The 22934-nt window shown below is 45.0% G+C and overlaps 1 protein-coding gene across 1 annotated transcript in view; it reads left to right on the top strand.

Annotated features, from left to right (window-relative positions):
- The first annotated feature begins 17389 nt into the window (after positions 1 to 17389).
- Positions 17390 to 22934, top strand: part of LOC118895881 (putative tripartite motif-containing protein 75) — a 293235-nt gene continuing 287690 nt past the window's right edge. The window contains exons 1-2 of the mRNA XM_036853447.1: positions 17390 to 17672; positions 17704 to 18787. Coding sequence (XP_036709342.1) covers positions 17390 to 17672; positions 17704 to 18338 — 918 coding nt within the window. The 3' untranslated portion in view covers positions 18339 to 18787. The remainder of the gene's footprint in view (positions 17673 to 17703; positions 18788 to 22934) is intronic.

Here is a 22934-nt window from a genome sequence, read left to right as displayed (position 1 = left end):
GTTATTCATCCTATGTGGGCGATTGATGAGTAAGCCATGATTTTTCGGAGTTGGGTTTGATATAACCCTTCTCACCCTCCGATTAGAATGGAGAGTATGGACAGGGATAGTATTAGATTTAGGTTGATTGATGGTGAGATTTGATAAAGGATAGATAGAGGTGCAAGTTTTTGTCACGTCAATAGGATTAGGCCTGCCGTTAATGGGATGCCTTGTGTTACTTCGGGCACTCAAAAGTGAAAAGGGGATAGTCCCAGTTTTATGGCTAGGGCTATTGTTATTACTGTTGATGCTGTTGGAGTATTTTTGTAATGGTTCACTGGCCCGAGTACAATAGGGTAATGATGACTGCTATTATAAGTAGTGTGGATGCGGTGGCTTGTGTTAGGAAGTACTTAGTAGAGGCTTCTATGGCTCGTGGGTTAAAGTTTTTTATTATAATGAGGATAATGGCTTGTATATTCATCTCAAATCCAATTCAGGGTAGCGACCAGTGGGAGCTGGTTATTACAATTATAGTCCCTAAAACGACGGTTGTTAAAATAATGATAGAGGTAATGGGGTTTATTAGTACGGGAAGGGTATAAACCAACATTTTCGGGCTATGGGCCCGATAGCTTATTTAGCTGAACTTACTGTAGAATGTGGTGTAATATGGTAGCACAGAAAACTTTGAATTCTCAAGGGTAGGTTCAATTCCTATAATTCTAGAAATAAGAGGGCTTGAACCTCTATTATTTACTCTATCAAAGTAAATCTTTTGTCAGACATATTTCTTATGTTTGTGGGGGGTTGCTTGCCGTTATGATGGGTGGTGTCACATGTGTCACATGCAAGGGCTGGCGTTAAAGGTAGGAAGTTTTTTCAGAGTAGGTGTATTAACTGGTCAAATCGGAATCGAGGATAGGATGCTCGAATTCATAGGAAAGATATTGTTAGTAATAATGTTTTAACGGCGAGGTTGATTGTGTATAGCTCTGGTGTATATGGGTTGTGAAATGCTCCTAAAAATAGGATTGTTGTGAACATGTTTATTATAATAACGTTGGCGTATTCTGCTAGGAAAAATATGGCAAAGGGGCCTGCTGAGTATTCTACGTTAAAGCCGGGTACGAGTTCGGATTCTCCTTCCATTAAGTCGAACGGAGCTCGGTTAGTTTCTGCTAGGGTGGAAATAAACCATATCATGGCTAGTGGTCATGATGGGAAGATCAATCATAGTTGTTCTTGTGTTGTGGTTAGGGTTAAAGACCCGTTTGTTAAGAGTACAGATAAGAGGATAATTGCTAGTGTTACTTCATCTGAGATCGTTCGTGGTACTGCTCGTAGGGCCCCAATTAGTGCATGTTTTGAGTTGGAGGCACTGAACAGTTTAAAGTGTTCAGAGTTATATATATATATAACTGAATCTCTGTTTTGTACACTTGAAACTAAAACGACACTGTAAATCAACTATACTTCAATAAAAGTAAAAAAAAAAAAAAGAAACAGAAATAAGCAAGAGGAAAACAGTGAATTAAGGCAGCAGTGCCCCTCTAGCTGAAGGAATGTAAAGGAAAAGGGACTTCAAATGGTGGCTTAGAATCCCAGTTTACAAAGCAGCTTCAACAAAGAGTAGTGCATTTGTAGACAAGAGAGAGGACATGGGAAGCAGATTTAGGCTTTCAAGGGCAGCAAAATGTGGGAAGTTAAATCCACAGAAGAGAATTAATGGAGTGAGGTTTGTTCGCAGATTCCTCTGGTGTCCACTCTGGGCTTAAAGCATCTGCATCCACTAAAATGAGAAATTATATCCCACCTCTAGGCAGAAAAGGAAAATTTTCTGGGTTTTCTTCTTAATTGCTTTCTGCTCAGAATAATTTTTTATGTCAAAAACGTTTATTTAGTGGTGACATATACTAGTTTCCTTCAAGTGCAGCTTACAGAGGAATGATTATCAAATGTTAGGGTGCACCAGGATCACCTGGTTGGCTTTCTGTAACGTGGATTGATTTCTTGACTCCCCACCCCACCCTGTGAATTTCTGCTCAGTAGGTTGGAAGTGGGGCTTAAGAATCAGTAGGTTGAATAAATGTGTGCATGGTCCTGATGCTGCTGGTCTGGACAGCACACTGGAGACCCTGGGCAGACCCTGCTTGCAGAGGGGTCCTCCCTGTACCTTCTCCACACCTCCGCCTCCCACTTCCCCAAATTTTTCTTAATAGTGTCATCAGAGACCCAGGTTTCCAAGCCCACAGAATAGTCTCAGTTCCTATTGCAGCGCTTCTTCTCGGTCTGTTCAACATTAGGACAGTTTTCTCTATCAGTCTCTTGAGTGTTTGAACACCCCGTGAGCAGAGGCACTGACTGCCTTTAGTTCTGGACTATCTTTTCAAGGATGCTTGCGTGAGGAACTGCTTAGGAAAATCTATACACGGTCACCCTCCAGAGCAGTGGGAGGAGAGACTGCTGTGCAACATAATAAAGATGATGCCCCGCTCTGAGGCAGAGATTGGGCAGGCTTGCCTGCAGCCCAGTAGAGAAGCTGGGGCTGTCCTGGCCTGGAGGTTCCTCGGCTGTGCTGTGAATTTGCTGCGTGCACAGCATCCGTCTAGGCCCATCCATGGTGAAAGGACAGGGGGACCCGATGCTAACGTGGAGCTTGTGCTGCCCGCTGTGCCGCAAGTGAGAACGCGCTTCGCGTCTGATCTGAGATGACACTGTCCCGCCAGCACCCAGGACACAGGGGCAGGCTAACTTGTTAGCTCAAAACCAAGGCAAATCTCAGACCCTTCATAGTTCTTAACATGTACATTCTCAAATGTTTTACACCAAACATTGTAAAGGCTTTACTCCCCGGATCTTGATTTTTCAATGTCCTTCACCAATAAAGGCAGGTAGGGTGTCATGGAGAAATGGTTGGAAAGAACGAGACTGAAAGCTCACGTCTGACAGCAGGGATGTGTTCGGAGACTAGTGAGGACCCGCCAGAAGGATGCAGAGGCAGGGCAAAGGCCTCGACAGGCCCAGTACAGAGCACTCTGGACCTCAGCAAAGAAGATAAGGGGTTATACACATTGGAGAAAAAAGAATTCACGAGCCCAAGAGGTACCTTTAAAAAGGCCAGAGGCGGAGTCAGGGAGGGAAAGGTCTTCTTTAGAGAAGATGCCAGCAGTGAAGTGTAGGCATGCAGAATTAGAGAACCACCATCTGCTACCCACAATGCCACCACTGAGCCAGCAGGAATCCTCACTGGTGGTCAAAGTCTTTGCTAGGGAGCAGGGTATCAGGGACAGACCACTTGGCCTGTGATGATGAAGGAGAAAGGGACCTTTATCACGCAGACATGCCCAGACACCACTTGAACCAAGTGCCCAAACTGACATTGTGCGTCCCCTAATGGGATGCAGTGGGAGGAACTCTGCGTCGCCCAGGTGATGTCCTGGACAAAAATGTTCAATCAGAATTGAATCACGAGGAAACAATGAGGCAAATCTAGAATGGGGAACACTGCAGGAGACACCTGGCCTCAAGTTTTCCTAAAAGTCGATGTCTTGAAAGACAAAGAGGGGGAGGGGCAGGAGCAGTGTTCGAGATGGAAGATAATACGGGGGGTGAGGAGTGTTTTCATTGCCTTGATGGTGCTGGTGCTTTCATGCATTATACCCATGTCAGCCCCCATGAAACTGTGCACCTTAGTGTGTACTTCATTGCTTGCCAATCATACCTTGATAAATGTATTTTTTAAGAGAGTCAGGGAAACTTTTCTGGATTAAAATAGCTGAAACAAAACGACAATGTACGAACATTAATTGAGATCTGAATTTTGAAAATAAATGTAAAGATGGCTTTGCAACGATTGGAGAAATGAACGTTATGTATTAATTAAAAACATATTCCTTCATTACAGTAATGATATTGTGATTCTGTAGGAGACGTTCTCATTTTTAGGATGTTGAACTTGAATATTTAGCAGGTGTCTGAAACTCTCAAATGCTTTAGCAAAACAATTTAAGAGATAAACAAAATGGATATATGGAGAGAAATAATACACTGTGACCAACATGTCCATTTGACAGTTGGAGGGATAGATACATAGGTGTCAATTTTACCATTCTTTTCATTTTTCTGTAGGTTTGTAATTATTTTTAAAGAGTGTGGAAAAATAGGAGTGTTTGCTTCATGAGAGATTGATTCCTGGAATTAAGTGAATTGGTGAGTTGGAACAGACTCAGATACAGTCATTTTTTAAAAATATTATACCCTACCATGTTGTATGAGTTACTTCTACAGTAAACTAATGAGGATATATTATTAAATTATGCGGAACAATCTCCTTCCCATCTTTGCACCCACTCTCACTCCTCAAAATTAGAATGTTAGAAATGATTTTAACACCATATGATGCGTACAGATCGAGCAAAAATATACCTAAGTTCTAGGCACTTCTATAAGTGTATAGTTGATAACATACCTAAAAAAAAATAAAAACGAAAGCTAGAAGTAAGGTTTTTGGGGTCAATACTTGCTAAGGTCTTCTTGTCCTCTGAGTTTTTTATAATCTACTAATTCCCTACCATTTCCCTTTTTTGGGAGGCTGATCTCACGCTAATATAACTTACAGAGTAACTGATTTGTGCCCGTTACCTGGAGAATATACATCTACACTTACTATTAACAACATCGCTGTGACTTTTGACTTATATTTATTTGGCAGAGAACTGAGATCACCCCATAGCTCAAGCTCATTCTGCTTCCCCCGCACATGGCTTGTCTCTCATCCTTCCATAAATCCTCCTTGTATGGAAGTCTTACGAATCATGCTTTACCTCTTTTGGGACTTTTTTGGGGAGAATATTCTCAAATCAGGAATTAGCACGTCAAGGAGGAGTAAAGGTACAGATCTAAGTATTTTGAAAGAGACAGGCTGTTGTCACAGCCCAGAGAAGTGACATTCCCTCTGGGTGGCCCCGAGTAAATCACCACTCTAAGCCTCCCTTTCGACATTTGTCTATGGGAGACAATTCTTCCTACAACAGAGAATTCTCATGAAGTTTTCATGGGAAGTTTGACTAAAGCATAGAGCAGAAGGTCTAAACTATAGTAAAGTACTCAGTAAAGGGTAGCTTTTATTTTAAAATGAAAGAGCAAAGAATACTGGAGGAAAGGCTGATCTAGCGAAAGGATATCCTTCCTCCAAAAGCTTTCTTTTCCCATCATGAATACAACACTTTCCATTTAAGCTTTTTTGCTCACAGTTGCCCCCCGCAAATTGAAATATTTGTGTGGATATGGGATAATTTCTAAGACCCAAAGTTAAGTGAAAAAAGGGGCAGGGGTGTGGTTAGAGAACACTTCTCCTCTCAGCTGTGGTTGAGAAGGCATAACGGACATTCGCCTATATGTGCAGAGACCACTTCCAGTATAGACCTAGAGCTGGAAACATTCAGCTCTGACACGTGCTGCAGTGGTCAGTAGAGGACTGAACACCCTGCATTGTTTTTCATCTATTCATATCAGTTTGGTTGTTCAAAAGCTTTCCAGCAGATGGTGCTAGACACTGTCCAGTGCACAAGTCCTTAGGACAGGAATTTGTGTCCGCAGTGGAAATAAAAGCCGTACCTTTCCCCTCTCCTGAATGGAAGGTCATCCACACTGAAACAGGGCAATAACTGCATTGCTTTAAAAAATATATATTGAAGTATAGTTGATTTAGAATGTTTTGATAGTTTCTGGGGTACAGCAAAGTGATTCAGTCATATTATTTTTCATATGTGTATATATATACATATGAAATATATATATTTATTCTTTTTCATATTCATTTCCACAATTGTTTATTCCAGAATATTGAAGATAGTTCCCTGTGCTATACTGTATGTCCTTGTTGCTTTTCTATTTTATATACACTAGTTTGTATATGCTAATACCAAACTCCTAATTTATTCCTCTCCCACGCCATTTAACCTGTGGTAAACATAAGTATGTTTTCTATGTCAGTGAGTTTATTTCTGTTTTCGAAATAAGTTCATTTGTATCATGCTTTAGATTCCACATGTGAGTGATATCATGTGGTATATGTCTTTCTCTACCTGACTCACTTCACTTAGTATTATAATCTCTAGGTCCATCCAAGTTGTTGAAAATGGCATAATTTCATTCCTTTTTATGGCAGAGTAGTATTCCACTGTATATGTGTACCATATCTTCTTTATCCATTCATCTATCAAGGGACATTTAGGTTTCTTCCATGTTCTGGCTCTTGTGAATAGTGCTGGTATGAACAGAAGGGTGCATGTATCCTTCTGAACTATAGATTCGTCCAGATATATGCCCAGGAGTGAGATTCCTGGATCATATTTTTAGTTTTCTAAGGAACCTCCATACTGTTCTTCATAGTGGCTGTAACAATTTACATTCCCGCCAACAGTATAGGAGGCTTCCCTTTTCTCCATACTCTCTCCAGCATTTGTTATTTGTAGACTTTTTGATGATGGCCATTCTGACTGGTGTGAAGTGATACCTCATTGTAGTTTTGATTTGCATTTCTCTAATAATTAGTAATGTTGAACAACTTTTCACGTGCCTATTGGCCATCTGTATGTCTTCTTCGTAGAAATGTCTAATTAGGTCTTCTGCTCATATTTTCTTTTTTTTTTTTTTATCATTGAGCTGTATATTGTGGAAATTAAGCCCTTATTGGTCACATCATTTGCAAATACTTTCTCTGAGTCCATATGTTTTCTTTTTGTTCATTTATGGTTTCCTTCACTGTGCAAAAGCTTATAAGTTTGATCGGGTCCCATTTGTTTATTTTTACTTTTATTTCTATTGCCTTGGGAGACTGACCTAAGAATACATTGCTACAATTTATATCAGAGAATATTTTGCCTATGTTCTCTTCTAGAAGTTTTATGGTATCCTGTCTTATATTTAAGTCTTTAAGCCATTTTGAGCTTATTTTTGTGTATGGTGTGAGGGAGTGTTCTAACCATTAATTTACATGCAACTATCCAGTTTTCTCAACACTGCTTGCTGAAGAGACTGACTTTTCTCCATTGTATATTCTTGCCTTTTTTGTCAAAGATTAATTGACTGCAGGTGTGTGGGTTTATTTCTGGGCATTCTATTTTGTTCCATTGACCTGTTTTTGTTCCAGTACTACACTGTTTTCATTACTGTAGCTTGGTAGTATTCCTCTGGAGTCTGGTAGGGTTATGCCTCCAGGTTTGTTCTTTTTCTTCGGGATTGCTTTAGCAATTCTGTGTCTTTTGTGGTTCCATATAAATTTTAGGATTATTTGTTCTAGTTCTGTGAAAAATATCATGGGTCATTTGATAGCAGTTGCATTAAATCTGTAGATTGCTTTGGGTAGTATGGCCATTTTAACAATGTTTATTCTTCCAATCCAAGGGCATGGGACATCTTTCCCTTTCCTTGAATCATCTTCATTTTTCTTTATCACTGTTTTATAGTTCTCAGCATATAAGTCTTCCACCTCCTTGGTCAGTTTTATTCCTAAGTATTCTATTCTCTTTGATGCGATTTCAAATGGGATTTTTTTTTTTTTTTTTTTTTTTTGCTTTCCATTTCTGGTATTTCATTGTTAGTATAAAAAAATGCAAAGATTTCTGCATGTTAATCTTGTGTCCTGCTACTTTGCTGAATTTGTTTACCAGTTCTAATAGTTTTTGTGTGGAGTCTTTACGGTTTTCTACATAGAATATCATGGCATCTGCATATCATGACAGCATTACCTCTTCCCCTCCAATTTGGATACATTTTATTTCTTTTTCTTCTCTAATTGCTGTGGCTAGGACTTCCAATACTATGTTGAATAAAAGTGGTGAGAGTGGGCATCCTTGTCTTGTTCCAGATTTTAGCAGGAAGGCTTTCAGCCTTTCATCCTTAAGTATAACATTGGCTGTGGGTTTGTCATAAATGGCTTTAAATATGTTGAGATATGTTGCTTCTATACCCACTTTGGTAAGAGTTTTTATCATGAATGGATGTTGAATTTTGTCAAATGGAATTTGTTCATCTGTTGAGATGATCCTGTGGTTTTTGTCTTTTACTTTGTTGTTATGTATCACATTGATTGATTTGCATATGTTAACCCATCCTTGAGACCCTGGTGTATGATCTTTTTTATGTGTTGTTGGATTTGGTTTGCTGATATTTTGTTGAGAATTTTTGGATCTATACTCATCAGAGATACTGGCCTGTAATATTATTTTTTGGTAGTAGTTTGTCTCATGTTTAAAATCATGTCTGAATATAACGTTAGTCAAAATACCGCATGGATGTGTTGCATTACATTAATGCTCAAGCACCATAATTTTAGAAAACCTTTATATTTTGAGGCCTGTGGGTATACTGTTTACAGTTTCTGGCAATAAAGAGTTTTGCCACCCTATATTTGTGATTTGTTTATTTCTGTGTATTTGTTTATTTCTCTCTACTGTGAGAAAGGTGCTCAGAGAGCTTCTGAGAACCCATTTCAGTGAGGTGAGAGTGACCCTGCACCGATCAGGATAGCCATGCTCGGCCGTGGTCGTGTCTGTTGCTTAGCAAGACGGAACCTAGTACCTACTTGTGTAAAGTGCAAGGCGGGTCAGCAGGGCGCCGCTCCCTCGCCCCGCCCAGCAGTCGCCCTCCCTCAGCCCTGAGATGCGGTGGGTCAGGGTCACTGCAACTAACAAGAGGAGAGTCGAGGGACCAGGTGAGCAAACTCACACGCCCAGCGATGATGGCTGAGCCCCACAGGAAGAAGAAATATTACTGAACCACATTCGATTTGCTGGATGGGCAGCTAGTCAGAATGCTGAGACGCGGGCAGCGAAGAGACAGTTTTTTCTCAAGGCCACCAAGTGAGCGGATGGGAGAACAAGTCTCCTATCGGCCTCCCTGCAGGTGAGGTGCTCGGGGTATTTATAAACAAAGCAGCAGGGAGGTGTGAAGCCTGGGGAGCCTGGGAAAGGTGGTTGAAAAAAGGTGCAGGCACGGGTCTTCTGTGCATGTGTAACTTAGCTACAGGCCTCCCAACCTTCTGAGGCTGGACTTTCAGGCTGCCTGACGTCAGAAGGTCTTAGATCTTATACTTGCACATGACCAGTGGAGGGGCAGTGGTCTCATGTAGTCTATTTTTGTTTTTAATTGAAGTATAGTTGATTTACAGTGTTGTGTTAGTTTCAGGTGTACAGCAATGTGATTTGGTTATATATGTGTGTATATATATATATACACACATATATATATTCCTTTACAGATTCTTTTCTCTTATAGGCTGTTACAAGTTACTGAGTGTAGTTCCCTGTACTATACAGTAGGTCCATGTTGTTTATGTATTTGGTTATTTATTTGATAAATAACAGTGTGTATATATTAATTCCAAACTCATAATTTATCCCCCATCTTCCCCTTTGGTAACCATAAGAATGTTTTCTATGTCTGTGAGTCTATTTCTGTTTTGTAAATGAGCTCATTTGTTTCTTTTTTTTTTTTCTTTATTTTTTTAGTTCCAACACATAAGCGATATATGATGTTTGGAGTTCTCTGACATACTTCACTTAGTATGATAATCTCTGTGTCCATCATGCTGCTATAAATGCCATTATTTCATTCTTTTTTATGACTGGGTAATATTCCATTGTGTGGGTGTGTGTATATATATATATATATATGTATGTATATATACACACCACATCTTCTTTTTCCATTCATCTGTTGATGGATGGTCCTATCCAGTCTTAACTGGCTCAGATCGAACTAGACACTGCTGACTCCAAGTCCCTGGAAAATCACTGGGGCCAACATCGTATTGTTTGTGGAGGACATGCAAGTCTTAAAACGACCTTGATCAGTGAAAGCAGGTGAAATGGATTAAAGCCACGGTTTCAGAAAGACATGTCTTCTTTCCTGGCAAGGACTTGATCAGTGAGAAACCCTGAACTCTTTGCTACAGCCCTCCCAATGTCCTTTCTGTCTATAAAAGAGCTCTCCTCTCCATCTGTGCTGGGGACTTGCACGTGGCTCGCCATGGTGGCAGATCCCAAATGGCAATTCTGTGAGAACCAACCCATCTTTTCTGGAGAAACTTCTGGCCATCTATTTGTTTCAGGTTAGCAAGAGGGAGCTTTAAAATGGCACACTGAGACTTAAAAGCCAACACCAGGAGGGGACCCACATTTTCTCTTATTCTGTTCTCTGAAACAAATTGCAAAGCCCCACTCATCTCAAGGGGGCTGTAAAGGTATATGTAACAAGGGGTAAGAAAAATTAATGTTAACCACAATTCTTGAGTCCAATTAGACACTCATGAAATTTACATTAATACTGAGGGCTAGAAATAAAACTTTCCAAATACAACTTATAAATACATAAACATAGAAACTGTTAATAAATTTTGGCTCAATTTGATAGCATTTGTTCAATAAGTTCATAGAAGATATTTCTTTTAAGTAAAATAAGCCTTAAAACAGTTTTCATTAGGAGAATTATAAAGCATTATTATTATGAAATTTTGGTGATTCGTCAGAAAAAAATCACGGAGTGTGATGTCTAAACACAATGGAACGAAAGAAGAAAAATCTCTTAACTGAGAAAGGCTTCTGTGGAGGAGGATCTAGGAGCTACGTAGATGACTGGAGTGACGTGCTGAAGACCAGAGGTGGGTGGAGGTACGTCCCAACCAGAAACACAGAGTCACACACACACACACACGTTTCGTGCTTTGCGTGGTTCTGATACGCACAAAGTTCTGTCACTCTGGTTAGTTAAAGAACACATCCCGCAGTGGATCAAATGTCATCAATAGTTAACCAGGGTATATTAACCATATTTCCATAAAGTATAAACTATCTGGACCCAGAGGGTGGGGTCCCCAGCCAGAGAGGATTACTCCCAGACCTTGAAAGCTCATGAAATTGTTCTGCTGGATTTCAAATTTGCCCTAGCAACGTGGTGCCGCCACACCCTGGTCTTCTCTCCAGCACACGTTGTCTAACAGCGACTCTCCTCATGTTAGCTATTTTTGCAATCTGGGTAGGCTGAGGATCTCCAAAATCATCAAGTCCTGCTTTTATTTTATTTTATTATTTATTTTCTGACTGGTCCCCTTAATCGATGTCCCTCCTCTCACATTTTTCTGTAAGCAGCAAGAAGGAACCAGGACACACCCTCAACACATTGCTTGGAAATCTCAGCCAAATATCCATGTGATTCCCTCTCAAGTTCTGCTTTCCACACAGCTGTAGGACACAATTCAGCCATCTTTTTCCCCCACGATATACCAAGAGTCACCTTTTGTCCAGTTTCAAGTCACACGTTCCTCATTTCCATCTGAGTTCTCACCAAAGCACCTTTAAAATTCATGTTTCTGCCAACATTCTCCCTAGGACAGTATGTGTATTCTCAAAGGCTAAAATTATTCGTCATGAGCTCCCTGTTGGGCTGGTTAGTGACACTGTCATACCATATGGGTTAGAATACAGAGGACTAACAGAATCCTAGTAGGGAAAACCAGAATCCTGATGAAATGCCTAAAAGGGACAATGATTCCATACAGTTGAATCTCCTAGGATAGGTGATTTGAAGAGTCAATGTCTGTCTCCTCTTCACATTTGGACTCAGAGCAGTCAGACATCAGACCTGATCACTCAGTTGACACTGTTTTCAGAAATTTCATAAGTGATCTGGAAGTCAAGTCACTTGACTTTAGCTCTTTTTTACTTTTCTTTGCTTATTGACTCTGTTCTTGGCTGCGAGATTGACAAGAATCAACTGTGATTTTATACCAGTTCTCTGCTTGCCAGGAGTCACATGAACAAGAACTTTTCCCATTAGAATTCTGTGGCCTTAAAGTGGGGGGTTATGGAGGAGGGGCCAGAGCAGGGGCCCTAGGACAGCAGTGTGGGGTGCAGTGACATAGTTTCAATCTAATGCCCACAGGACTTGCAGTTGGACTGATTAGTTGGGATTAAGGAATGAGAATTCGAAGATTCTTCCAAGGATTTCTGCATTTGCACTTGGGCAAATGATAGTTCCATTACTGAGATGTGGAGAGTAGGAAATGAGTAGTTTTCTGAATTGCAGAGAAGGTTGGTGGAAAATAAGAGATACATTTTACCTATTAGAGGGAAAAATCATTTCAAAGATGCTGAGACAAGACAGTGTGGGGAATTGCTGTTGTTCGTTACTGTATTCCCATCTCCTATAATGGTGCCTAGTTACTAATTAATAAGCACTCAATAAATATCTGTGGTATTCATTAACTAGCTAATTAATTCTAGAATATGCAGATCTTATGCGTCAAAACCATGGTCCAGTGCACACCATGTTAATTGATTTTGTCTGCTTGGTGCACTTGTAAGGCCAACACTCTCTCTCCTTTCCTGTAAGGTGTGACTAAGCCCTTAGCTCTCATCACAACAAATAAAAAGTAAAATCATCATTTCGCTTCCAATCACTGCCACTTCCACTCTCCAGTGCAGGCTTTATTTATGCAAAGGAGAATATTACTGATGTGAGAAAAAACATGCCGGTAACTGGGTCTTGGGCAGGGCTGTGACCTGCCTAAAGATGGGGTAGCGCTGAGGACGGGAAAGGGCGAGGTCATTCTAATCTCTGCTGCACTGAAGCCATGGGGCACAAGCAGGAAGCAGAGTCAGCAGACGCTCAGAGGACACCGTACTGCATGCACTGCTGCCCCCGGCCCTGGGGTTCCTGCTTCATTCTGCACCATCCTGGACGCTCTTTTCTTCCCAAGGGGTCCTTCCCAGCAGCGCCTTCATTTCTTGGAGAAAATCAGGCTGGAAACGTGAACCATCATCAGCACCCCTGTCTCCTGGGCTGGGACTTTGCACAGTTTTTCTTCTGTGTGTCAGGCAGGTCCAGAGCTGGTCCGTGTACACTGCCCCCTCTGGGATGGGGGGCCCTCCAACCCTGGACTAGGGACCCACTTGATCCGTGGGCGCAGGGAACATAGGATGGACTCGGCCAGACCCCTGAACCTGAGGGGTGCAGGCCCCTCCACATGCCCGGGGTGCCAGAGACTGTGCCCCGGAAGAGCAGGGGAGCCCGAGGGTCTGGCATCACACCTCCCCAGGAAAGAAGCGGACAGCCTCACAGAGCCTTTCAGATCTCAGTTCCTGATCAGTAAAGATGGGGTTAAGTGGCCTTGAGAGGATCATGAGAAGATCACAGAGGTGCAAGAGACCTTGTTATCACCAGGGCCAACTGTGCCTGACCTCATCAGAGTAGACCCTCCCCTCCTTCCCCCTCCCCTCCCCTCTGCTCCCTTCTGGGCAGCAGGTCTGAACACCCTCTTCCCTCACAGGACCCCATTTCCCCAGGGGGAGGAGCCACAGTCTTTAGGGTGGGACCCCAATAGCTCCATCCTCCTCCTGGGGGTGTACATAAGCCCGGGTCACATCCTGGACCACACCGTCTGGTGAGAGAGCAGCCTGAGGACCCGGCTCTGTGAACCAGGAAAGAACCGCAGCCCCAGATAAGTGGGGATCCAGGAGGGGGCACAACTGGGGGCTTCCTGATCCCCTGCTCTGGGCCCAGCCTAGGGATCCACCTCCAAGGGAATCCAGACTTGGGTTTGGCTTATGTAAGAACATGTCCTTTATTAGGTTTCCCAGTCCCTCAGCGGGCCTCGTCCTAGGTCACCTAAATGCTTGCTGAGAGGGCAGATGCCCAGTTCCCACACTGTCCAGGGCCCAAGGATGGAGAGACTGGTATCTTTTGTGACAAAAGAAGCTGGTCTGAAGCCCCTGTGGGATCCCCCTCCGGGATGTCTCTGTCAGAGGCAGTTTGTGGTGTCAAACAAAATTTCAGAAACCCAGACCTGATTGAATTAGAGATGTTTATTTGGGGGTTGTTAGAACTGCAGCCCTGGAGACCCAGATCGAAGATGCACTTGAATTGTCATCGCCAGGCTACAAAACGGGGAAGGCTTATAATGGCAGAAAACTTGCAAGATTACATAAATCGGTTATCAAGAATTAGGATTGGAGCTGGCAAGAAGTAAAGGTGCTTGTTAAGCAAGGAGGGGTTGGCTGGGGTCGAGACGATTACATAGTTGGGGGTGGCTGTGATAGTGAAACCGCAAGGTTGCCTCTAGAGCTGTTAGCAGACGCTCTTCTGAAAACGGCTGCTGGTGTCCTTGAGTTTGAACCATTTCAGAAAATTCAAGTTCTCAGTGATGAGGGGAGGCATTTGAAACCACAACGACAATGGCCACCTGGGTCCACTTTGATTTTTAAATGACTTTAAATCCATCATCAGTGTGTAGGTGGGGAGAAGAGGGATTAGAGCTTTGGGGCCCGGTATGAACTTGATCTTCCTCAACTTCACCACTGCCTGCTTGCACACACAGAGAGTATAAGTAAGTTGCCCAAAGTCACTCAGTTCCTAAGGGAGACCAGAAACCTGGCCAGGGTTTTAGTCATTCAGCAGCTTAGCCGGGGACTGAGGTGACATTTGGAGATGCCATCATGGCGGGTTCACATGGAGTTGACAGTCACGTGTGGGAGGCAGATTTCCAAAACCTGTGTAAATTTACAACAGCCAGAGTGGAAAGAGTTCCTGATCCTGTCCTTACAGCTCTGGCACATTTTGTTGGGGGAGGTGACTCCTTATGGAGTCGGGAAGCTGGGATCAGGAAGAAGGGACAAGTGAGCTCTGAGCTGGGCAGCACAGGAGACAAGTGAGGGCTCTGCTAGTACAAAGGCACTGGGGCCAGAGGGGGCTGAACCTGCAGGAAGAGGGCAGGAGGCTGAGCGCTGCAGAGGGCTTGGTGCCGGGAGAAGCTGGAGCTGAGGGAAGGACGCAGTTCCTGTGCGGGGAACGGCAGTCCCACAGGAGAGGGTGTGATTAGATCCTGGTGTGGGTGGGAGGAGACTGGAGGGGCCCAGCGGGTGGTGGTGGGCTGGGTGGTCAGAGGCTGGTGCAGGCACCCAGGGGAACATGTAGGGGCTTGGGCCAGGTTGTCAGTGGGGACAACAGAAGGTGTGTTCTTTGACCACAGCATCCTGAGCATGGAAAGTCGGGGGTTTTGTTAGCTGAGTACCATGAGCACCGCCATGTGCCAGGCCTGCTGCTAGGCACATTTTCCCCTCCTCTGTAAACCCTTTCTGACCTGTCAGAGGTCACAAGGCCACAGATGGAAGAGCCAGGATCGCAGCTCAGGCAGCCTGGCTCAGAATCTCTGCTCGCTCCACCCCACCAGGCTTCCTCTCCTTCTGGCTCCACTACCCTGTCTGTGGTCTTTTACAAATCTTGGCCAATCAGACAAGGCACAAAGAACAATCTCTCTTGTTTTTCACACTGATGTCTCTGAATTATTAAAAATGATCTGCTTTGACTTCATAATTGGCCATCTGTTAATCTTCTTTACCCATTTTTGTATCCTGATTGTTCATTATGTTTGCTTGAATTGCTTGATACAAGCTAATTAAATGCCTGAAGCAATCATGTAGTTTTCTGATTCTCAAAAATTTGCCTCCTCGGCCAAACAGATTGAAGATATTTCTCTATAATTTATTTCTATAGTCTGTGGTTTTATGGTCACTTTTGCTTTTATTAGACATGCACATAGAAAACTGCATAAGCCTGTAACCCTACACCACCACCCAGATGAAGAAATAGATTGTTACCAGCACCCCTAGAGCCCTTCTCACCTTCCTCCCAATCACTAGCCCATCCCTCCTCCCCCAACATGAGCACTAATGCTGAGGTCTAGCACCATGAAGTCATTTTTCCCGCACACACGGTGTGTATTCTTTTGTGCCTGGTTTTTTGTCACACCATGTTACATCTTTGAGATTCATTTCAGGTTTGGGGTGAAGAGTACTTAGTGCCCACCCAATGCTGATTAACGTCCCACTGTATGAATAGATGGTAATTCATTTACGCATTCTAATGTTGTGGAAGTTTGGGGTTATTTTCAGTTTGGACTTGTGGAAATTGTATTGATCCTTCGTAAATGTAGTTTTATGCACAGTTTGTAGCCCTTCTAGTTTATACTCTGGATGGTTACACAGCCTGAGTGACATAACTGAGTGTATGTTCTAAGATAGTTAATAATGCAAAATAGTTTTCAAAAGTCGTTATGCCCACTTACCTCTCACCAGCTGTGTATGAACGATCCAGTGACACCACATATCTCCAAGACGCTGTATCTTAACACTTGGAAATTCATTCTGGGGTCTCTGGACTCAGAGATTGTCTTAAACCTATCAGGGCTGGAGACGATCAAATCAATAGACGCCCCTCCCCCCTCCGCCCATGGATGCTCACTTCCGGCTTTGGGATCACTTTGCTGATCCCAGTGGAAAGTCTGGAGTGTCTACCAGGACACGTCCTCTGTGGGTGCCCTGAACTCCAAGTTCTCATCCCTGAGAGTCGGCCTCTCAGCCTCCTTGAGAATCAGCAGCTGCTCCTAAGGGGAAGCACCACACCTTCTTCTCAGGATCTTGACCTCACAAATCCTCACTAGTTGGTAGCTCGCCACTGTGGTCAGGGAGTACGTTTGTATGTGTGTGTGTTTCTCAGCTTCAACTCAAATTGAAATACTGATCTCAATCTCATTCTGCGCTTGATGTGAAAAGTCAGTTTTGGGAGGGGGCCCAGAGCAAATTTCATCTAGCCCAAATCCCATCCACTTACGCACACAATTTGATACATTCTGTAGTTGAGAAGCTTAAGTGAAAAGTAAATTTTGATGTATTATGAGTTCAGTGCTGTCAGAAATATCTGTGGTTTAAGCCAAGAAATACCATTCTTTTATGAGATTTTTGAGAAGATTGAAGTGATTGAAGCTGGAATTTTTATCCTTTAACCAGATTCTCTTAGAATTGGGATGTTATGCAACTTTCCCCGGGTCCCCAGATAGCAGGTGACTGAGTGGGGACTCTCACCCAGGGCCTGGCTCTTGTCCCCAAGCGCACACACTTTCCACAGTCCCAGGACCTGGTCCCATCAACCTGTGGTCCGTGTGGCTGTAGGTGGGTCGTGGTGGAGGGGAGGACCAGAGGATGCCTCACGGTGGCAGTGAGAGTCCCTCAAGACACAGGGCACTTCCTTTTCACAGGAAGGATTATTTTCTTAACCCCAGGAAGGAAAAGGAACTTTGGAGTTGTGTCTGCTTTCTGACCCCGAGAGTTGCTGAGCTTGGCTTCACAGCCTCCAGCTGCGGAGGGCAGCAAGTCGCCCAGAGGCTCTGTGATCGGCTGCAGGAGTGAAGGAAGCCCCTCTGGGCGCCTGGCTGCACACCAAGCCCTGCAGGGCCTGTAAGACGTCAGCGTCAAGGACGGCGAGCAGGGAAACCCGAGCGCGCGCCTGCTGTTCAGCGCAGAGACGCTGCAGCCCGGCCTCCCGAGAAACCCACCCCAGTGCTGCCCCGATGGCTGTGGCCGCGGCCCTGGATGGAGTCCAGGCGGAAGCCAGACGCCCGGTCTGTCTGGAGGGCCTGAGAGACCCCGTCACCGCTGAGTGTGGGCGCAACTCCTGCCGCTCCTGCATCCAGCGGTCCCGGGCTCACCTGGAGGACAGGCTCCCCTGCCCCGTGCGCCGCCACCCGTGCCAGGAGCGGCAGGCGAGGAGCAACGCCCAGCTGGGCAGGATGATCCCGGCGGCCAGGCTGCTGCAGAGCAGCCAGAGCACCCGGAGGAGGAGCGAGGAGCCGCGCCTGTGCGAGCTGCACCGCCAGCTCCTGAGCCTCTGCGGCGAGGAACACGCGGAGGTGCTGCGTCTGTGCCCTGTGCGCACGGACCCCTGAGCACCAGGGCCACTTGGTGAGGCCGGTGGGCGAGGCCGCGGCTGGCCACCGGCAGAGGCTCGGCGCTCACGTGGAGCCTTTGGAGAGGCGGGTGGCAGGTGTCCACAGCCTGGTGGCCGCGCAGGACAGAAAGCTGCGGGAGCTGGTGCAGCGCCAGCGGCTGGAGCTGGCCTCGGAGTTCCGGCAGCTGAGCCGCGCTGTGGACGGCGAGCAGGAGGCCGTCCTGGCGAGGCTGCTCCAGGAGGAGCAGGACATCCAGGAGCAGCTGGGCGCCAACGTCACCGCCTTCTCGGACCACATCTGCGAGCTGCGGGGCCTCCCGCACGAGGTGACGGATAGAAGCGTGCTGCCTGGAGCCAGGCTGCTGAGCGGCATCGGGGGCGCCCTGGGCAGGGGCGAGCGTCTGAGGCTCCCCGACGTCTGCTCCTTGCAGCTGAGGCGGGAAGGCTGCAGCCTCGCCTCGCCGCACTCGGCTCTGCAGAAAATCATTCAGACGTCCCGGGAGGACGTGACACCCTGGACCCCGAGACGGCGCATCCCAACCTGCTCGTGTCCGAGGACAGAAAGTCGGTGACATTTGCGAGGAGCAGGCAGCTCTTTCCCCCAAGCGCGCAGAGATTCTGCCCGGAGCCCGCTGCGCTGGGCTGGTGGGGCTTCGCCAGCTCCAAGCAGTACTGGGAGGGGCGGGCGGGCGGGGCCGCGTGGGCCGTGGGCGTCTGCGCAGACTCCGCTCCCAGGAGCGTGGGCCGTGGGCATCCGCGCAGACTCCGCCTCCAGGAGCGTGGGCCGTGGGCGTCTGCGCAGACTCCGCCCCCAGGAGCGTGGGCCGTGGGCGTTCGCGCAGACTCCGCCTCCAGGAGCGTGGGCCGTGGGCGCCTGCGCAGACTCCGACCCCAGGACCGGCGCGGGGCCCCTGGAGAGACAACCGCCTCCGGACTGCGGGGCTGCGCCGAGGGGAATGTGAGGCCCGCGGGCCGGGGAGCGCCGTTCCGCTGGAGCTGAAGGAGGAGGCTGCCGGGAGCGGTGTGTATCTGGACTGTGAGTTGGGCGCGGTTTCCTTCTGCAGTTGGAAGGACGGGTCCCGCACATCCACTCTTTAACCGATAAATTTTCTGAGGTCCTAAAGCCCTCTTTCTGTATCGGATGCGAAGGATAATCAGTGGTTTTGCTTCCTTTTCTTCCTGAAATTTATGGACAGTACGTAAAATATTTACACCTGTCCGTACATCTAGCACCGAGACATTATTTTTTAATGCTTATTTTACTTAAAGCCGTGAAGAAACTTTCTCATTTTGTTTTTCCGTTTTGGTGGTGGTGGTGTCGTTTCCGTAGCAGTAGAGATGTTGCCGGAACTAACAGGGATGCGGAGATTAACTGTAAAGTGTTTCTGGAATTCTAACGTTGGAGCCTGTAAAACTATAATTTCACAGCTTCAATAAATGTGTGAACATTTGCATATTTCCTATAACCACACATTTACCTGTTCATAAACACATTACAAGTTCCAGGTTGGGAGAGAAGACACAGCTGTGCGGAGACAATTCTGAGAGGGCCTCTTGCTTTTCTGCCTGTGTTGGGATCGAAGACACAGCTGTGCGGAGACAATTCTGAGAGGGCCTCTTGCTTTTCTGCCTGTGTTGGGATCGAAAAACTGCCTGATCCAGACTGTTTCCCAGGATGTTTTTATTATGGGAAACAGCCTTGAAAGATAGAGGTGGTGTCTCCATCCAGACTTTAGGACTCGCCTTTCTTTCTTCCTTTTCCGCACACCTGGGAAAGATGATGGGAAAGCCTGAGAGCGCCTCCTTTGGTGCAGGGGTCAATGTCAAAACAAGCGAGACCCCAGTAGTGCCAGAAACCTGACACCAGCCCCACACAGTAACCACCAAAACAAACAAACAAACAAAAAACCCCAAGCTAGTCTCCTTTCTCTCTCAAGTTATCTGGGGGCTACTCAGGTAACCACCGTTCTCTCCCCATAAACCTTATTGTATGAGTAGTAAACATTTTCATATTCCTCTGCTATGTGTGGCATCGTTGGATGCCTGACACCGAACCAAATTCTGAGTGGGGATCCACCGTGGCAGTGCAACCTGGTCCTAACATTTGGCATTCCGAGCAGGCTTTTGGTGATGTTCACCACCATCCATTTTCAGGGTGCTTCTCCTCTGTTTTTTGTTTGTTTGTTTTTGGCTTCTGACTGGCTCTGATGCCCCAAACAAGCGTGCGCTTTGAGCGTTTATACTTTTACTTGCGAATCAGCTCACCCTTAAGGGGGTCCTTAAAAAAAAAAAAAAAAAAAGTGAGACAGAGAAAAGAAAGAAATTTGGGGAGGATACAAAACTAGAACAGAGATCCACAATTTGACCTAATTGGAAATCCACAATTTACTAAAAGAATCGATAGAACAAAAAAGTTAAAAGGGGGAGATTCTCTTTTGTGCCTCCCTAAACTAGATGCTAATTTGGTAGGATCCCACTAAATGTAAACATGGTACCTCCGGTAATGTTAGTCTGTTACTGAAGATAAAATGGACATCAAAGAGGTATGTCTCATCTTAACCACTGGAACTGTGGTTTTGCCTAAATTCCCCATGGTCATAGCACATGTTGTCATAAATGTCCAAGAAAAGGCATGGATAATCTGACCCACTGAGAAATAAATTGAAATCAAATCAAGCCATTGGCACTTACACATTGGGTTCATGAAATAGGACGTTATAGGTGTCTCCACCTCCAGTTACAATAGATAATAAGACTAAATGTTAATTAAAACAAGGCATTCAAGATTTGAAATCCATTATGCATGATCTATTTAGTGGAAAGATTAATTATTCCCACTGCTTCTCTGTTTTACTTAAATTTCACCTCTTCTTTAATTTGAAAAGAATGGATTGCATCTCACAGTGAGTTACTACAACCCAAATGCTGTGTTCTCATCCAGTGTTGTCTAATTACTGATCTATCCAAGCAGCGACTGGTAAATATCTGGCCATTACAGATTTGGCCAGTATGTTCTGTTCAGGGCTTATTTCAACAGCTTCCCAGCTATAATTTTCCTTCACCTCCAGAGGGAAACCAGGCAATCCCAGGTACATCAACAGCCTTGCCCTGGCAGGCAGTGTGTGAAGGCAAGATTTTTACTTCATCCAACTTATTCTAGGAGAACTATTATGATTTACATTGATGACATCCTTCTTCAGAGATTCATTTGAACACTCAACCTTGGTTGATTTCCTGATAGTTACTTGGCATACTGAGAGCACCTCTATCCCTAACACTGTCAAGAAATAGCTATTGATCCTCTCAAAACCCACAACATGAAAACAAACCCAACATCTTCTAGGCCTTTTGGGATTCTGGAAGCAACATATTCCTTAAATTTCACTTAAGGCCATTTTTTTCTGTTACTTGCAAATCAGCCGACCTTTAATGATGCCCCTTCCAACGAAGCTGTCTAGAAACTAAGTTGGAATTCTTTGGGTACTCCTATTAGTGCCCCCAGAAATATCTTCACTGTAGGGGCTTTAGCAATTTCCTCCTGCTTCCTGGAGACTCTGGACCACCATGACCACCATAGGTTTCCCCTGGGCTCCTGTGCTGACCTGCTTAGATTTGTGTCATTGCCATTGCCAGTCACATGCTGGAATTTATTGGACATAGACGCTCTCACGGTGGCAGAGACTGTAACCCTCCCTACCCAGCTCCCCACAACGCCTTGAATTATGGGCCGAGAACCCCACGAGGTCACCACAGCTACCTAGACCTCCTTACTACCAGATGGAGCCAAACTCGAGCCCTCTGGCATATTGCCCCTGGGGGAGGGGTGGTCTTCACTGTTCTCAGCCTCTTGCCAGATGCCATGGTGCAAAGGAGGTACATGTATTTGTTTATGTTTTTCAACTATCACAAGATAGTTTTTGTCTCTCTTTTTATATAATCACCTATGTATTAGTCTGCTTGGTCTGCCATAACAGAATATCATAAACTGGGGGGCTGAAACAATAAAGCTTTAGTTTATCATAGTTGTGGAAGCTAAAAGATCCCAGATCGAGGTCCAACAGTGTCAGTTTTTGGAGATAGCTCTCTTCCTGGCTTGTAGGCGGCTGCCTGTCTTCTCACTGTGTCCTCACATGCTAGAGAGGAAGAGAGAGCTACCTGGTGTCTCTTCTAAGGACACTAATCCTATCAGTTTAGGGCACATTTTTTTTTCCTAAAGATTGATTGATTGATTGATTGATTGCTATGTTGGGTCTTCGTTTCTGTGCGAGGGCTTTCTCTAGTTGAGGCAAGTGGGGGCCACTCTTCATCGCGGTGCGCGGGCCTCTCACCGTTGCGGCCTCTCTTGTTGCGGAGCACAGGCTCCAGACGCGCAGGCTCAGTAGTTGTGGCTCACGGGCCCAGTTGCTCCACGGCATGTGGGATCCTCCCAGACCAGGGCTCGAACCCCTGTCCCTTACACTAGCAGGCAGATTCTCAACCACTGCGCCACCAGGGAAGTCCAGGGCACATTTTTAATATTACCTTTAACCTTAGTTACCTCCTAAAGGCTCTATCTCCAAATACAGTAATACTGAGGTTTAGGGCCTCAGTATATGAATTTGGGGTGGAGTGACATAATTCTGTCCCTAGCAACCTATGACATTTTCTCATTCCCCATTTCTCTTGGGAAAGATGTGGGTATTTATTAGAAATCTTGTGCAATTCTAGATAAAACCCTTTGTAAGAAATAAAAGAATACATTACTGGTTCTTCAAAATATACCACAAATGTAATCTGTCACATTTGGCTTTATGTTGAAGAAGCAGTAAATACTTAAAAAATATAGATAATGTAATTTATGTAGGTGAATATGAAAAAGAATCTCTAGATATATTTAAGTATAAAAAGCCATGTACAGAACGCTACACATAGCACGCTCATACTATAAAAATAAAGAAACAAAGAATTTCTATTCTTGCATATGTGTACATGAATAGGATGTTTCTGAAAAAAAACAGAAGAAACTTAATAATGGTAATGCTGGGAAGGTGCTAGGAGGCCTGGGCGTCTGAGGTGAGAGAACAGTTTGCTTTTTGGTGTACCCTACTTCCACGTGAATTTTTGCTACATTTATCTATATTTTTCCCTTCAGAAATTCACAACAAATAAATCTGATGTTCAGTGGAAAA

This window comes from Balaenoptera musculus, chromosome 5 (assembly GCF_009873245.2).
Source record: "Balaenoptera musculus isolate JJ_BM4_2016_0621 chromosome 5, mBalMus1.pri.v3, whole genome shotgun sequence".
NCBI classification, from domain to species: domain Eukaryota; kingdom Metazoa; phylum Chordata; class Mammalia; order Artiodactyla; family Balaenopteridae; genus Balaenoptera; species Balaenoptera musculus.
The sequence above is the reverse complement of the archived record's forward strand: the minus strand, read 5'-3'. Positions and strand labels throughout refer to the sequence as shown.